This window comes from Hippocampus bargibanti, linkage group LG16 (assembly GCF_051943395.1).
Source record: "Hippocampus bargibanti isolate YZ-2025 linkage group LG16, ASM5194339v1, whole genome shotgun sequence".
NCBI lineage: Eukaryota > Metazoa > Chordata > Actinopteri > Syngnathiformes > Syngnathidae > Hippocampus > Hippocampus bargibanti.
This window is the reverse complement of record NC_142749.1, coordinates 1,457,566-1,476,151: the sequence shown is the minus strand read 5'-3', so window position 1 is coordinate 1,476,151 and position 18,586 is coordinate 1,457,566. Positions and strand designations below refer to the sequence as shown.

The window sequence follows — 18,586 nt, the reverse complement described above, 5'->3', positions numbered from 1 at the left end:
TTGTAGATTAAGAAGTTAAAAATAAATTGCATTGGTTCAATAATTGTTTTTCTTATTTAACCAATACACCACAATTTCACATAACCAAATATAAATATTGACAGAGTGTGTTATTCTTCTGATTATCACTACCAGCTATTCAAAGTATTTAATTTGAGAATTTTACAATGAAAGAAAGTTGGTGGCCCTCTGACACAATTCAGGTTTCTCATGCGGCCCCTGATAAAATTTAATTTCCCACCCTTGATTTAGATCCATCTGCGGGAATTTCCTTCGCGTCTCTTGTGCCCTACCTGAAAGTGCCAAAGCCACTGCGAGGGCTTGTTTTTTCTTCTCCATGTCGGTGACTTGTCTAAATTCCGACCTCATTTTTCCAACTTTCGTAAGGCTTTCTTTCTTGAAATGGTGGAGGGACTCTGTAGCATCTCATCATCCTCTGCTACCAGTGTTAACTTGAATAATACTGTTCCACCACCTTTTTTTCGCCCCCTCAAACCCGTGCTCCTATTCCCCCTTGTGAAGACAACATTGCCCTCAAGCAGTGTGATATGGTTACAGTAATGACTAAAAATAAAACAACAATTAGGAGTGCACCGATTACAATTTTCTGGCCAATCTTGCTAAAGCCTGACCTACCGAACCCGCTTTCTTTTCATTACATGTAAAGCAATTCAATAAGGTTGTCTTCAATGCATTTACCGTATTGTCCGCACTCAAAAGTGCATCCAAAAGCCTTTCTTTTTCTTAAAAGCTCACAGCGCGCCTTAAAATCCAAAATGGAAAGCCTGTTCATCATCTCAGAGGATAACGCTAGCGCGAGTGGCTGCCGCTGCTCACCCGCGCAGAAAAAAAAAATATTATTACTGTATTCCGTGACTGTAAAGTGTCCTTGAGAGTTTTGTGAGGCGCTTTGAAATAAACGGTATTATTATTATTATTATTATTATTATTATTATTATTATTATTATTATTAATAATATTAAGAACAGTTGAGAGGAAGGTGACAAGATCAATGGACAAGAGCGGTTTTACTTTACGGGATCCATCGATCACCAATTATCACCGTAGAAATAATTCAGGAAATTCACCGTTCCAGCAAATGAATATATGCCCCCCTAAAGGCAATGTCATGCTTTTTCATATCTTTTGATGAGACATGGAGTCATTTCCACTTCATTTTCACACGGCTCGCCTTAAACATTTTATCACCTAGCATGTCATGTTGAATACAATTGCTTAGTGGGTGGCAGCATTAAAATGTATGCTTTTGCACACATGCAACCAAATGAAATTCTTGGTCACAATTTCCAAACCAATTTGCAGTTAGAGGAATGATCGGATTCTCAGATTGCGGGAATCCATGTCACTCTAACACATTGGTGTCAAGCTTATTTTTCTCGCGGGTCATTTTGAAGTTGAAGCCATCCATTGGAGGGCCATTACGACAATGCAACCGAGTCAATGTTAAATCGTCTCGATGTATCATTACTTGTACGGAACAAATTGATGGCTTACTACCTGTGGTTTTTACATCACCCAAGTTAACGATATAGTTGATTCAAGTTGGTGTAAACAGAGTGAATACATTACTGTAAGATCTCATTACAGTAAAGTCTCGTTATATCGATATCGGATATATCGATAGTCCCGGTTATATCGATACTATTTCTATGCACGCATGGAGAAAATTACATGCAAACAGGGTCGGATATATCGATAGTCCCGGTTATATCGATATTTTTTCGGACTCCCTTGAATATCGATATAACGAGACTTTACTGTATTTATTACACGTTAGAATTTGATATGTCAATACAAATTCATCGAAGATCATGGAAGTTGACGTTCATGATTTGCTTTCACAGGCCACATAAAATGACATGCAGGCCGGATCTGTAACTGGATACAACTTTGCATATGGAGACACGCATGCTTATCTGATTGTGTTTAGTTTACATGATGGCAAATGAGTATTTAATTTGAAACTCTGTCAGGAAAGAAGCCCTTTTTGTAGTCTTTTTTTTTTTAAACCCCAAACAAAGAAAAGTTTAACTGGTCAGTTGTGATAGAAAAGGCCTCTTTAAACTAAACTAATGCATGAAACTCACCCCATCTGTCCAGACATGGAGGAATGAGATTGCAGCCGAGCAGGAGAAACTTTCTCCAAAAGAGCACCCGGTCATGCTTTCCAAAGACATTGAGGCCAAGGTTGCCCTGCTGGACAGAGAAGTCAACTACCTTCTCAATAAGGCAAAGTTTGCCAAGCCGAAGCCAAAAGCCAAAGCTAAGAATAAAACCGATAAAAGCAGCAAGGCCAATAGCACCACTGAGCAGGAAGTCATCCTCCCCACAGAGGAAAGCTCAGACCAAACGATTGGTGAGTGATGCTTACACACTCAAAAGCAAAATGGAGCACTGACTTCATAGAATGACTTTTTTGATGACATTTTTAAATCTAGAAAGCCTAGAAGACAAGCTGCCCGTTGATGCCATGCCTACGGAGGAGACCACGGCTCAGATAGAACCTGGTACCAAATCACAGCTTGCAGAAGAAACCCAATCAGGTTGGTTTGCTGTATAGGTTTGTCATGGCAGTCTCATTGGTATGAACTGTAACTAACCCAACTTTGTCATTATTTCCAGGGACTGAGAAAGCGACATCTGACAACCACTTAGATGATGAGTTATAACAACTGGAAGAGTTATCACAATATTTATTCATGATGTAAATGTTTTTTTTCCTTCATTTTCAACCTGATGTCCATTTGTTGATGTTGATTTCGTTTAAAGACTCGTGATGACTGCTCTCCTTTATCTTATAAGTGTTTCAGCAGCATACGCTTCACTGCCGAAGAGGATTAGGGCCATTGAAGAAAATAAAACCAAGGTTGGCAAGATTCTGACTTTAAAGTGTCAATTCTAAATTTATTCTCAGAATTCTGACTTTAAATTGAGAATTCTCACTTTATTCTCAGAATTCTGACTTTATGCCAACCTTGTTTTTTTTCTTTAGTGGCCCTAATCCTCTTCCATACTTCACTCTGTGACGAAGAACATCAACATGTTTTTTTTGTTAATATTTGTTTTTACTCCTCTGCACTGTGTTTCTATGAACCTTAATGTTGTATGCTGAAGATCCTCTCCAGACAGCCCAACATGCACACCAACTTCTCCCAGGCCCTTTGAAGGAGCAAGAAAACAGAACTTCAATTGTAACATTTCACTGAGTCAATGCAACACATTAGTTTGAATGTCATGTTGGATTATCGGTTTATAAAGAGTACAATGAAAATCTTTAGTTTTTGCAAGGAATTATCCAAAAATAAGGAATTGTTTTGATGGGCTCAGTGAAGGAATCATAAATGTGACATTTCTCGAAGCCAGATATAACTCAACGTAAAAACACGACTTAAAAAAGTGATTTCACGGTATAACATGGGATGTGTAGACTTTCCTGGCAGTCATGAGTCCATTGTTCAAATTCTTAGGGAAAAAAAAACATATTTCTCTGAAGTCAGAGCTGATATGTTGTGACAAGTAACACCATATGTATGGCGACCCGAACCAATACTCTTGAGAGCATGCTAATTGGAAGACGACAACGAATAAACGCGTTGCTTCTGGACTTAGTATGAGTATGCACTGCTCGAAAGATTATTACTATTCCAAATGCTATGCTTTTTTTTCCAATTTATTTGAAATGAAATATGTTCTTCGGGTGTTTTTTTTTCCTGCAGTTTGAACTATTGATGGAAAAATGCTCTGAAAAAAAAATAAATAATTGTCGACTGGTATTTTCTTTTTCAGAATGCTTTTGTGCAATTCATTTGGTGTAATTTTCCAAAATTCCTGCTAGTCACTGATTTGCACTTCTGCATTTCAGCCCACTGGGTAACAGTTGTAACAATTAGTCTACATATTCCTCAGTGACGTGCGGTGATGTTCATGGCTGGTGCGGCACTGACGTCATCACGGTCCGATTTACAAACATATGAACTCTACAGAGTAGCTTATTCACCATTTGATTGGCAACAGTTAACGTGTTTTGTTTAAAATGTCATGTCAGGATTCTTTATACATACAAACTAGCATAGAAAAAAAAGAATTAAAAAAACGTTATTATCGTTTTACCTTTACTTGTAAATGAAGTCCATGCGCCGCTCCTTCTGAAGAAAGGCATCGATAACTTCTTTGTAGAAGCCTTCCTTATCTTTCTTCAGTTTTAAAAGTCTCTCTGTCTCAGGAGGCAGAGAGACAAGGCAGGAAAAGCAGAAAAGGCGGTTTCTTGCTGGACATCCACACAGCCAGCCTTTTCATGTTTACCAGTCCGTCTTCTGTCCCGTTGTCTGAAGCAAACCTTTTAGCTCCGGTGTTGGTCTTTCTTTAATTATTATCTCCTTCTTCGATTGAAAGTCCAGTTTAGAAAATTGTTTCAATTTAGATATGTAATCCTCCATTCTGAAAATAAGGCCAAGCAACATGAAAAAATGACTGCAGGGTTGCACTTTACTTGCTAACTGTTTACTGTAGCTTGCTGTCACTAATTCTATTATTGTGCAGCCCAGGAGTCTCAAGAAGAATCTCTGGAATCACCAGCGCCTGTGTGCCTCACCTATGCACACAGTTTTGATAAAAATAAAATACAGTGTTTATAATGTACAGTGACTACATTATATACACCAGCTAAACCGTAGAAATTTAGTTCATATACTAAAAGTGTTTGAACACTTTATTAGCAATATGCAGAGAGACAGCAATGCGGTCTCGCTGCAGAGCAAGCCAGCACAGTTAGCGTAGTCTTTGCGCAATCCATGGTGATGCTCAGGCGGCTGCTGCCTCACCGCTCGTCTCTACTTAGTATTTGAACGGTAAATGTCAAAATTCAGCGAGTTTGACAAGAATCCAAAAATGGTGAAGTTAAATGGAAAAGAAATGTAAAGTACAAATCACTAAATAAATATAACTTTAATTTATTTTTATTTATTTCCATAATGACAGGTGAGGCACGGCCTCACCTGCCTCCCGACTGCACATCACTGATATTCCTTATGGATATTTAACCACTACAATGAAAAATAAGTTTGTAGATTTGTTTTTCATCGCTGGTCTTACAAAATGTGAAATCTTCTAAAGATGAGGTTTTCCGTCCAATCGGTTTGCTCCTGGGCCGGAGCATCATAAGGCATTATTTGTTCTATTACTCCTACATGTGGAAAATAAATGTCATTACCAACAGAGTGATTAAAATGATACCATGCATTTGATGGGGTTAAAAATGCAGGGATTTGTGATGTGAATGAATATGCGTGTGTTACTTGAAAGAATAATTGCTTTATTTTGGACATTGACATACTGTGTAAGCAAGGAACAAGAAAAGCCTTTCATTTTGTTAAGGAATAAATGTCGGGGGATACACCACTCGGACAAGACTCTCTAGAAATATTTACTAGCATGATCCTACTGTACCACTTTCATCTCACATCATCAAAGAGGTAAAAAGCCTTCACCAGTGCGCTTCAGACATAAAACTAGCACCACAGGTGCGCTTGTGATGTCACAGGATGAACTTAATGGTACATAACTCGACGAATTGCGCTTTTTGAACATAATGGATCTGAACTATAACAGATTATTACAGGAGGAATTAACTTCGCAAACAAAATAACACTAACTAAAACGCTTCGCCATGCACGCCGCTCCTCCATACAAACACCGAAAGAAAGGTCCGCCTTCCCCGTGTTCTTCACGTAGCGACCAAAAGCTGTTTTCAACTGTGGCCCCTCGTGGGAGGGAAATACATTGCTACAGTCCTGAAATTCACACAAAATACGTAGTAGTAATAATAATGATACATTTTATTTTAAGCCCCTTTCAAAGCTCTCAATGACACTTTACAGTCACAGACAAGCATATATACGATAATAAATAAAATACAATAAAAACATACTGTAGCCGTTGAGGAAAGAGCACACACGACTGAATGTGGAGACGTGTTTATTCCAACGGCTAACAAGTGAATCTCGCTCAAAACAGAAAATGCAGTGAAATATATATATAGCATGAAGACGCCCCCTCCCGTGCACCTGCTGGGTGAGATGCCTGGTCCTAGTGCCCGCCCAACAGCATCCACCCACCCAGAACCCCCAGAAGGAAAGTCAAGGTGAAAACTTTGCTGGGGGCTTGAGCAGCCTGCCACAATGACTACGCAGTCCTCCGTTCGGTGGTGCAGGTGATCCGGGTGAGACCTGAGTGGTAGATCGACACTCAACCCTGGCATGCTGCGGTGAGGCTGGGGGTTTTGGAGGGCGTTCGCAACGTGGAACCAGGGCCGGTGAAATGTCCTCGCCCGCAACTAAATGAGCCGGTTTGAGCCCGTCTACTGAAACGCCCTCCCTTCGCCCACCCATATCGAGCACAAAACTCTGTCCCCCGTGTTCGAGCACTCTAAACGGGCCAACGTACTGCGGAGGAGGCCGTTTAGCACGGCGACCTGGCTGCTATAAAGGTAAAGGAAGAAGCAGTGCCATGCGTGATAGATATGCCAGTGTCAAGTGGCATAGAGCGAAGTCATGTTTATGCTGATTATGCTAGCAATCCGTGCCGAAGTGAGCGCGAGCCCGCCATTACGGCGCCACGCCGGGATGTAACGGCCACGAGGGATGACGTAAACATTGATGGCGGCGACCTGGTGGTGGCTTGGCCCCCCATGAAAACCCCCAAGTTCTCCGGGAAAGGAAGTTGGGAGGCTGGTGTCTGCGCGTGAGTTGTGGCGTAGCAACAGCTCCTGTTTGTTTGTTAAAACTGCTAAGTTTTGTTATTAAAAGACCGACTCGCTATAACAGCGACTCTGCGCATCATTTGTCACGCTGAGCTGAGGGGCATTACAATCCTCCGCAGAAACACACGGACTCCCACACAGACAGACTCGCGCACAGACTCGCGCACAGAGACGCGCACAGGTACGCGCACAGAGACGCGCACAGGTACGCGCACAGAGACGCGCACAGAGACGCGCACGAGACGCGCCCAGCGTCAGACGGAGTTCACAGCACGACTTGCTTGACTCCACGCCACGATCAAGCTCTGGGACACATTACCGTGTTAGCCTGGGATATCTGACAACTACCCACTTACAAATAAAGAGAAACATCAAGACTCTTTACACATTATGAGCATGGTGTCTCTGATCCACCGGAAAAGGGACACTTTAACCCCCTCCTGTTTCATTTTGAACTACTTCAACCAACAGCTCTTGGCTGTCCATGTTTTGATGTAGTTTTTTTTTTCTTGGGTTTATCTTTTTACTTCATGTTAACTGATTTGGAAAGCACTTTGTTACATCTGCAGCTGTTGTGAAACTGCTATGTAAATCATGATCTGTTTTATTGTTTATATCTTCATTAAATGCATTTCAGGAAAACAAATTAAATGCTGTCAAAATTAATTTAAACAAGATTTTGATAATCAAACTATATAATTGATAAAAAAAAATACTGTGTGGCTGAAGAGCAGAAAAATATGAATCATTCTTTGTGTTATTTTAATTCACTCTAGTTATAAGCTTAGCCAAAACAAACATCCGAATCAAACCTCTGAAGATGGAGAACACTGATTCGCTGTGGCGACCCCTTGAAGGGAAAAGCTGAAAGGAAAAGAAGAAGGTATTCGGGAATAGCTAGAAAAAAAATCGTTTGAAAACTGACTGACTTTTACGATTCATGTGCCCCACAATGTGGGGCACATGAATCGTAATGCGACCTGTGATGCAAACTGCATATGGTAAATGTTTTCATTCAATAATTTCGGCACGTTTTCAAATTCAAAATTTGAACTACTTGGGTAGAATTAATGTGGTCTCAATTACAATTGTAATTTTTTGATGACAGTAAATTAATTTGTATATTACGTAACGCCTTAAAACTGATTCAGTTTTGTCGCATTTGCCAGTCGAGAATCTTCTCGAAAGATGGTCCTATTGTTTAAAGCCATACGGTTATCACGTTCGATTGCGAAACACATTCGTCACATAGTAAGCGGCCACTCTGGTTGGCACGTCACAAAATTGGACCTTGATGGTTGGTTGGATGCGTTTGGAAAACGTTGCGTGTGATTGGGTGCTTTGACCGTAATAAATAACGGTCTTTCGCAGGTACTTCCTTTTCCTGCTTCACCACCAAGGACAACCCACCTTCATCCCAGACCTTGCCTCCATCATCCCTCTTATTTAAAATATTCCAGAACCTTCCGCTTTGGTGAGTCATTTTCGTTTCTTCATTATGTTGTTCTTAATTTTTACATTGCAAGGTGGATTGATACCTGTTTTAACGATTAGCATTGCATACTGTGCACGATATATATAGATATATTATCTATATATATACACATAAATGTGTGTGTATATATATACCGTGTATATACATATGTATGTGTAGAGATATATATAAAAGAGAAGAGTGCTTAAACAGATGGCATTTGCGGTCGCTTTAGGTAATGAGCGGAGATTAATATGTGGCTGGGGGCGAAGGAGCTTACGTTCTGCCCTGGAGCTAAGCTAACGGGTTGACTTCAGCATCCTTGCCGAGGAGTTGGGCGAGTACGAACGCCAAAACCTAGTCGAGAGATAAAATTACGAATGATTTGAAATATTCAATACAGAGATTTCCCATTTTAATCGCCCAGAGTACGTATTGTGCGCTAGTTGTCTAATATTTGTATGGTAGGACATGAGCGTGCACCAGGGTCACCATTTTGTAATACATGATGCTTGTGTCCGCTGATGAAAGGCCATAAAATGGTCATTCGACGAGCTACTCGAATGATTTTGCACATTGAGTGACGTTGTTTCTATGGGTTACAGTTTTTAATTTTGCCATCACATCTTTTAAGTCGGGGGCGGCGGGGACAATGAAGTGCCAGCATTGCAGAATGTCTTTCTTGTTTAAGTCCAGCGTCAAAGAATTGAGTACATTGGCTCATTAATTTTAGGAAATCGTTCCGATATATACATCTCAATTTTACATAGCAAACAGGTCATTGCACGCGATGAAATAAAATACAAAATATTTGAAATAGCAGTGCCAAGAAGTCCAAATAAAAATAAAATTCAAAAGCCTTTTAGAATTGTAACGTTGACGTTTATGTCGGTGGTTATTTTGTTGTGGGCTGGTGGTGTTATTTTGCTCTGGGTCTTATAGTTCAATTGCTACAGTGACGAATTCTAGGCCCAAGGGGAATTGGCTATTACAAATTCCGATTTCATCTTTGAGCTTTAGTCAATGTCAGTCCAGATACTACTAAATATATCATAAATTAACTAATTCACTGCCAGACATGAAAAATGTTGCCCACTCCAGTGCTTTTTGTAATTTTCACTCAAATTCTAGGCCACACAGAATATTGAGTTTATGGGCTACATAAAAATTCAACACAGCATTAGAAACCTTAGTAAGTAAATAACCACTGACATAAACCTTACTAAGGTTTCTAATGCTGTCCAGAGGTGCCAAACTCCAGTCCTCGCAGTCCTACATGTTTTCCAAGTCTCCCTGTTGCAACGTACCTAATTCAAGCGAACAGGCTCAATGTCAGACTTCCGCAGAGCGCTCATGATCTGATCATTTGAATTTGGTGTGTCCATTGAGGCTGTTCCCTTGAATCGGGTGCCTTGCAACAGGAAGACTTGGGGGGGAAAAAATGTAGAACGGTGGCCCTCGATGACCCGAGTTTGACACCTGTGCCTTAGACTCTCTTCCTTCATCAAAAAAAAGTTCATTCATAGCTGATTTGGTGCTGGAGATACCTGCTGTTAAAATCAGGCGGTTTCAGGCCGAATGCCTGATTTTTCCCAAAAAGCTGAGAAAATTAGCTTTTTCTACAGAGAAGCAAATTCAAGCAGAAAGGCGCATATTTTTAACTTTGAGTGACACCTCAAACACCTGGACAGTTGTTTACTTCGATGAAACAACAAAGGAAAAAAATGACTTGATGACAAAACTACATTTATTTAGATTTATAACATCAGATTCAGAACCAGAAACAACAAAAATAATGTATTATAGATGTGTACATGTGTTTGAACTATTTACAGGTGTGTGTGTGTGTGTGTGTGTGTGTGTGTGTGTGTGTGTGTGTGTGTGTGTGTGTGTGTGTGTGTGTGTGTGTGTGTGTGTGTGTGTGTGTGTGTGTGTGTGTGTGTGTGTGTGTGTGTGTGTGTGTGTGTGTGTGTGTGTGTGTGTGTGTGTGTGTGTGTGTGTGTGTGTGTGTGTGTGTGTGTGTGTGTGTGTGCGTGTGCGTGTGCGAGAGAGACACGCGCGCGTGTCTGTCCGTGCCTGTTCACTACTGTAATTCTTTTTAGTGTGGCTGATGCTTTGTGGGAGTTGGGGGATACGCCACTCGGACCAGGCTCTGTAGAAATATTTACTAACATCATACTGTACAATATTTACGAACATACTGTACCATTTTCATCTCGCAGCATTAAAGAGGTAAAAAAGGCATTGACAATGCGCTTGAAACCTAACAGTAGCAACACGTGCGCTTGTGATGACAGGATGAAGGGAACAAAACTTGACAAACTGGGCTTTTTGAACATCTGAACTCTAAGAGATTATTACAATAGGAATTCACCTCGCAAACAAAATAAAACGAACACATGTGGACTTCGGCCTGCTTCTGCTGCTCACCGTCACCCGACAGATCACACTCAGTGTTGCAGCTACGCTGCCAGTCCAATATTGTGTCAAGCGTAGACCGCTTTTCATGACGAACACACTTTGTCATGATCGCCGCACTCTCCTCCGTTAAAACACAGAATGGAAGGCCCGCCACTCAGTGTTCCTCATTTGGCGATAGGAGGCTGCATTTTTTTTGCAATGCGCAACAGCCCCTTTTGGGATGGAAATACATTACATACAGTTCTGAAATTCAAACTCAAGATGGAGAAGGACTTGATCTTCACCCTCTCGCAAAAAAAAAGCGAATCTTGAATATACTCGGTAATGGTGTTCTGCAGCAGATTTCAATTCCCGTGTGAATTCGTGAACGAGTTGACTTCATTTTTTTCTGTAGGTTATCTCTTGAACTTAAATCAAACCTACGTTTCCTGTTTTAAAAACAAGAGTACGTACATCTATTCAATTCTTCAGTAAATGCGAACGAAACGCAATGTATACAAGTCCAGACTGGCTCCCAAGATATTGCAAACGTAGTAAATAAATGCATGAAATCGCACAATGGGGAATTGAAACTCGTGTGAAGAAACAGATCCCACTCACAACCTGACACACTGACCGCTTCCACCCAAGAATTGTAATTCTTGGGTGGAAGCCCAGGCAGAGAGTCGAAAGACTGCCCGTGATAGGTTGGCTGCATGAAAAGTAAATCTTGTGTCAAAAAAGGTTGGCCACCCCATAATACATGATCTTGCATCATTGCCTCTTAATGTGTTCTCATGACATTTATTGTGGCTTCTGTGTGTTTCATTTTAAATCGCTTTGACAAAATTCATTTTTAATTTCTTTTTCCAGAGAAACAGCAAGCATGTCGAAAGGACCAGCTGTTGGTATTGATCTAGGGACCACCTACTCCTGTGTTGGTGTATTCCAACATGGAAAAGTTGAAATCATTGCTAATGACCAAGGAAACAGGACAACACCAAGTTATGTGGCCTTCACAGACACTGAGAGGCTGATCGGTGATGCAGCCAAGAATCAGGTTGCAATGAACCCTACCAATACAGTCTTTGGTAAGTGACGTGTACTTTTGGTAGACCTGGATGATTATTAAATCTTTCCACCCCTTGCATTTTGTACAGTTTTTGTTTTTTCCCCTTTCAAATTGCTGATGTGGACTGTAGATTTCCCCGTTGTGGGACTTTCTGATGGTTATTTTAAAACATCTGCAGTAGTTGTTTTTTTTACAAACATTGTACCAAAGTCAAAATCAAAATTCAGGTCTGGACAGTGAAAGCAAATGTTGCTAGTGATATGATTATCTGCTTGCCGGAATGTCAATTGAACCACAACAATTCGCTGCAAGTGGCAAAATGGATGGCATTTGTGCTGAAAATTTACCTCCCGTGTTTACCCTATTGTCCGTTGAGCTTTCTATGACCATTTATCTTAAGAACATTCGGGCTGTCAGAATTGAATTGATATTTTCAATGACTACATGAATAATCTGGTAAAATACCCCAAACAAACAAAATCACTGTGGTGAAGGAAGCTCTTCCTCTTAAGCAAAATATCAGACTGCAGTGTCAACTTAACGTTCCATCAATAGAGGGTGCCAAGAGACTGAAACAGGCATGAATGGCTTAGGTCAATGTGGGCAAATATTTTGGCTCAGGGGCCACATTCATTTGTAAAGTTCGACGGGCGGGCCCGGTCAGCACAAGATACAGTACATGTACATGTAAAAAAACGGCACATTTTTCAGTCCATATCAAACATCAACAGACCAAAACCGTTGAAGTAAAGTGTCTCCTGAATGTTTCATACTTTGTAAAAGGGTTTGTTTAATAAAATACACATTTCAGTTTTTTTCTGTAATGACTGTTCTTTGTTTGGATGCCTCCATCTACATGATATCAATTTAAATTAATGACATTTGCAATTCCAGTAAATCACTGCTCTCAAAAGTCATTTTCATGTCGCAGTTTCGAATCCAATGATGCAAAATAGAGGGAGTTTCTTCGGTTGGCGCTACTTTGGGTTAATCAGTAATTAATGTAATATGGTAGTCATTATTTGAATGCATATATTATTATATTTTTACACCAATGGGCCGAATCCGGTTTGCCCGTGACTGGGTTTGGTCCTTAACTCAAAAATATTTGTGTCACTATGTTTTATGTATCCCCAGTAGTAAAAATAGTACTCTTATTTAATATTGTGTTTGTAGAATACGAATCTAGTGATCCTTCTCATTGCATTGCCATTTTCAGAATCATCTTTATTGCCAAGTATGTAGAACACACAAGGCATTTGTTTCCGGTAGAACACGCTGCACTAGTATCGTTGTTAAAAAAAAAAAAAAAAACTGCTAAGTGGCACTATACAGTTCCATTTTGGCTACTGTTGTTTGCCAATTGCTATTAAATTAATTGCTGATCACGGCCTTGCAGTTTACTTTGTTCAGTCATCTGCTGTTAGCAAGCTAAGCCATAATTCGCTGCAAGTGGCAAAATGGATAAACGGGGATTGTTTTTGTTCAAACCCTTTTACAAAGTATGAAACAGTCAATTCGCTGACAGTTTCTTGGATGAGAAACGAAACCTCCGACACCTTCAAATTTGTACAGATGACTGCTGTAGAAACGTTTTTACCGATGGACAACTCCTGTACGACTGAGAGCTTACACAGACGTATTATTGTCATACATTTTCCCGAGTTGACATACTTTCATGACTTTGGAGTCCAACTTTTGGGCAGATTCGTGTGCATTACTGAGCACGAGTACGTATAATTGGTACTTTTCCTTTTTTCGCTCTTGCTACTGAAGTGATTAGAATTTTGCCTAAATAGTATAGCATATCTAATAACATTATCCGCCCTCCCCTTTTTTATTCGTACAGATGCCAAGCGATTAATTGGCCGCAGGTTTGATGATTCAGTTGTACAATCTGATATGAAACACTGGCCATTTATTGTCGTTGATGACAACACTCGCCCAAAAGTTCAAGTTGAGTACAAGGGTGAGACAAAGTCCTTCTACCCAGAGGAGATTTCCTCAATGGTGCTGACAAAGATGAAGGAGATTGCTGAAGCTTATCTTGGAAAAGTAGGTGCACAATGAGTTGCGTGTATTTATATGAGAACTGTTTTGTAAATGTACACGTTTTGTTTGTTTACAGTCTGTCAACAATGCTGTGATTACGGTGCCCGCCTACTTCAATGATTCCCAACGCCAGGCTACAAAGGATGCTGGAACAATCTCTGGCCTAAATGTTCTGCGAATAATCAATGAACCAACTGCAGCTGCTATCGCATATGGCTTGGACAAAAAAGTAAGCTCATGTTCTATATTTAATATTCAAATCGATCACATTTGTCATTGGTAAAGAATCATCAACATATAGAATATCATCATTTTAACCCTTTCCAAAATAAACCTGATAGGTTTAATAATAAGCTTTTGATATCTGAGGACAGTAGTTGTAGAAGCGATCGCTGTGGAATTCTAGCCCCTTACTTGATCTGCTGTTGCTCCAACGGTCTGGCATCTCCATTGTCGAAGGAGACAGATCTGAACTGTGGGGAAAGCCGCTTTAGTACCTGCTCTTAGACTACATGGCATGTACAGAATGCAGTTTGGTTCATAATCATTTGCAGAAAATAAGCTTATCAGAATGTAAAATATTCTGTGGGGGCGGCCCGGTAGTCGAGTGGTTGGCACGCTGGCTTCACAGTGCAGGGGTCGCCGGTTCGCGTCCCGGTCCGGCCTCCCTGTGTGGAGCTTGCATGCTCTCCCCGGAGCCACGTGGGTTTTCTCCGGGTCCTCCGGTTTCCTCCCACACTCCAAAAACATGCATGGCAGGCAGATTGACCACTCCAAATTGTCCCTAGGCGTGAGTGTGAGAGTGACTGTTGTTTGTCTTTGTGTGCCCTGCGATTGGCTGGCCACCAATTCAGGGTGTCCCCCGCTTCGTGCCCGAAGACATCTGGGGTAGCCTCCAGTGGCCCCCGCGACCCTAATGCGGAATAAGCGGGATGGATGGATGTACTGGTCAATTAAATGAACATTATTTGCAAATCATTGTTGAAATCAATATCCCAATTTATTGGATTGAGGTTGTGTCTATTGTTAGGAGTCTTTGTATTTTTATGCATTGCTTTATAAAATACTAAACATTTCAGGTTGGTGCGGAAAGGAATGTGCTCATCTTTGATCTTGGCGGTGGCACCTTTGACGTGTCAATTTTGACGATTGAAGACGGAATCTTTGAGGTTAAATCCACCGCTGGCGATACCCATCTCGGTGGGGAAGATTTTGACAACCGCATGGTCAACCACTTCATTGCGGAGTTCAAGCGCAAGTACAAGAAAGACATCAGTGACAACAAGCGAGCCGTGCGTCGTCTGCGCACAGCATGCGAGAGGGCAAAGCGCACCTTGTCTTCCAGCACTCAGGCCAGCATTGAAATTGACTCTCTATATGAGGGAGTTGATTTCTACACATCCATCACCAGAGCTCGCTTTGAGGAACTCAATGCTGACCTCTTCCGTGGGACCTTAGACCCAGTGGAGAAATCACTGCGTGATGCCAAGATGGACAAAGGGCTAATTCATGACATTGTCTTGGTTGGTGGCTCCACTCGCATCCCCAAGATCCAAAAGCTGCTGCAGGACTTCTTCAATGGCAAAGAGCTGAACAAGAGCATCAACCCAGATGAAGCTGTTGCCTATGGGGCTGGTAAGTTGGTTCATGTCCCTAAAAAGGCAATTCTCTGCATTGTACCTTGGATGAAGCGAATACTTGGACCAAACGGCTTTTAGAATGTTAAATTTGCTGCGTTTCTGTCCGCAGCTGTCCAGGCTGCTATCCTGTCTGGTGATAAGTCAGAGAATGTTCAGGACCTCCTGCTTCTGGATGTTACTCCCTTATCTCTGGGTATTGAAACAGCAGGAGGTGTCATGACTGTCCTGATCAAACGGAACACCACCATTCCAACAAAGCAGACTCAGACCTTTACCACATACTCTGATAATCAGCCAGGTGTGCTCATCCAGGTCAGTGGTTAAAATGTATCGAAGGCATTTCCACTGCAGCTAGCATTTAGCAATGTGACATTTGTTATGGCAAGAGGACCAGGAACAAAAATGAATGTGGTATTTTTTTCTCGGTTTAGCTTTGAAGTCAGATCGAGTGAAGACATTTTTTGTCACGTTGACTATGATAATAAAGTAACAGGGAAGTCGTTTGAACATATAAAACATGCTTGATTAAAATGTGCGCCAGCAGGGAAGACGTTACCTTCACCAACAGGGCTGATTAATTATTTTACATTTCTACAAACTTGCTATGTACTTTTTCCAAACCAAAATCAAATATGCAGAGTATTTACTTGGCCTGCTTCCCCATTTACTGCTGCGGTGTGTTACAAATGTTGCTTCCAACCCCCATAGGTATATGAAGGCGAGCGGGCCATGACCAAGGATAATAACTTGCTGGGCAAGTTTGAGCTGACAGGCATTCCTCCAGCACCTCGCGGTGTTCCTCAGATTGAAGTGACATTTGATATTGACGCCAATGGCATCATGAACGTCTCTGCAGTTGACAAGAGCACTGGCAAAGAGAATAAGATTACAATCACAAATGACAAAGGTACAGTGTTAATTTTAAGGTATTTGTTCATGTGAAGTTTAAAAAGTACCGGAATTAATCATTTGATTGCATTTAGGGCGTCTCAGTAAAGATGACATTGAGCGCATGGTTCGGGAAGCTGAGAAGTACAAAGAAGAGGATGATGTGCAACGTGACAAGGTGTCTGCTAAGAATGGACTGGAATCTTATGCATTCAACATGAAATCGACAGTGGAGGATGAAAAGCTTTCTGGCAAAATCAGTGACGATGACAAGAAAAACATATTGGACAAATGCAACGAGGTTATCAGCTGGCTTGACAAGAACCAGGTATGTGATAAAATGTACTTTGTGTTTTAATGATATGAAGTAAACTCACCCCCCCCCCCCCCTCTCCCCTTTTATATATAGACTGCTGAGAAGGATGAATATGAACACCAGCAGAAGGAACTGGAGAAGGTGTGCAACCCAATCATCACAAAGCTGTACCAAAGCGCTGGCGGCATGGCAGGTGGTATGCCAGAAGGCATGCCTGGTGGATTCCCCGGTGCTGGTGGTGCCACTCCAGGTGGCGGATCCTCTGGCCCAACCATCGAGGAAGTTGACTAAAAATATAACTCACAAGCTAACTATTCCTGCGTCAAGAAGGTAGCCCTCTTGTAGCACTTTGTTCATGCTGCAGAGTGTAATTGTATTTCAAAGAGGAGTAAAAAACAGGGTTAAAGTTTTCTTTGATGTTTGCAACTTGAATTAATAGCTGAAAGAGATGCATTGTATTGATGGTTAGGTGTTGTATTTCCTTTGACAAATAAAACTGGCCCTACATTATTTGTCACTATTTTTTTCCCCATTTCTTTTGAGGTTATCCAAAGGGAGTTGTGGAATCGGAATTAAAACAGTGCAGGCTTTAATGAAGAATTGTATTAAAAGCCAATAATTACTGATGAGATTTTTAAATTGGTAACTAATTGTGCTCATTTCGATCAATGTTGAATAGTGATGCAGCCTTGTGAAGCGCATTGACACAATGACACACACACTGATACAGTTGGGTTGTTCATTCATTAACTCTTCGTTCTTCCTCTGGCAGTACAAGACACAGCATCCTCCCAATGTATTCACTCTCCTCTGGACTTATCTGAACCATCTCAGTCTGGCCTCTTTGCAAAACATCTTCATGAGTTGGCCCTCTCATACACTCATTCCTGATCTTATCCAAACTGGTCACTCCCAAAGAAAACCTCAAAATCATCTGCGACCTCCAGCTCTTCCTGTCTTTTCTTCGGTGGCACTGTCCACTCCAAACGCAATCAATACAGATGCTCCCAAAGTTACGAACATTCGAGTTACGAAAGAGGTACAATTTTGCGTGTACAGTATGTCAAAAATTGCTCTAACCGAGATGCTATAAGTTGTATTGCGAGCCTTTTTCCGTCCGAGCTTGCTTGCGATTGGCTGTGTACTGTGCGTCACAAACACGCACGCAGCCACATAGGTTTCAAGGGCTGGGTGTTTACGTGACGGCCACCAAGGCTGACTGACCAATCAGTGCCCGGCAATGCTGAAGTGTTGCCAACAAGTTCAGGTCCTGATCCGACGAGCTGGCTGCGTAGAGTATGTGGGTGGGGAGGAAATCCCTCCCAGTTGACGCTCTGAGGACGAGGCGCTGTGCTCACTTAAAGGACAACCGACACCATGTTTTTGTTTCCTGACATCAGAAAAACGTTTTATAGCAGCTAAAATACCCAAAACACGCAGGCTGATATTTTTAGTCAAATGCAAAACACCAATAAAAATGACTTAAGTGTGCTAAAACTGCAATAATTGAGCTGCAAATTTGGCATTTACATGAAGTCCCGCCCCCAGTTTGTGACGTCATGCCAAGACGTCTATAGCCTTGCTCGAGAATCAAAACAAGCATTGGCTTCAGATTCGGAGAAGATGCTTGTTACTCATCCAGTTATGAATATGATTCAAATAGTTCTGAAGAAGAAAGCATAAAATGAAATGCTCTGAAATGTAAATTTCTCCACTGTGAGACTAATAAAGGCATATCCAATCCAGCCAATCCAAATGTTTGCAATCGATTAAAGAAGTCCTTCTGTCTCATTTTGAGGTATCAGGACTGATGTATAGTCCCAGAAAATGCAGAAGATGGCGCGAGCTGATTTGTCTGCTGGGAATTTGTGTCAGCGAATATCAAATAGTTGTCTTGGTGCAACACACGACGATTCACTATCGCGTTATTTAGGCGTTTTCTCTCTAATTTTGACAACACGAGGGG

The 18,586-nt window shown here is 41.3% G+C and overlaps 2 protein-coding genes across 2 annotated transcripts in view; both read left to right on the top strand.

The window, feature by feature from the left end:
- hyou1 (hypoxia up-regulated 1) overlaps positions 1-3,794 on the top strand; it is a 41,814-nt gene extending 38,020 nt beyond the window's left edge. Inside the window, exons 22-24 of the mRNA XM_089016657.1 lie at positions 2,122-2,377; positions 2,460-2,564; positions 2,644-3,794. Of these exons, the coding sequence (XP_088872783.1) occupies positions 2,122-2,377; positions 2,460-2,564; positions 2,644-2,690 (408 nt within the window). The 3' untranslated portion in view covers positions 2,691-3,794. The remainder of the gene's footprint in view (positions 1-2,121; positions 2,378-2,459; positions 2,565-2,643) is intronic.
- A 4,336-nt stretch (positions 3,795-8,130) lies between these two features.
- hspa8 (heat shock protein 8) lies at positions 8,131-17,130 on the top strand. Its single transcript, XM_089016717.1, has 9 exons — positions 8,131-8,252; positions 11,526-11,743; positions 13,574-13,779; positions 13,853-14,005; positions 14,856-15,411; positions 15,526-15,728; positions 16,125-16,323; positions 16,400-16,632; positions 16,714-17,130. Exons 2-9 carry the CDS (start codon positions 11,539-11,541, stop codon positions 16,909-16,911), a joined length of 1,953 nt encoding a protein of 650 aa, XP_088872843.1. The 5' UTR covers positions 8,131-8,252; positions 11,526-11,538; the 3' UTR covers positions 16,912-17,130.
- Positions 17,131-18,586: the final 1,456 nt, after the last annotated feature.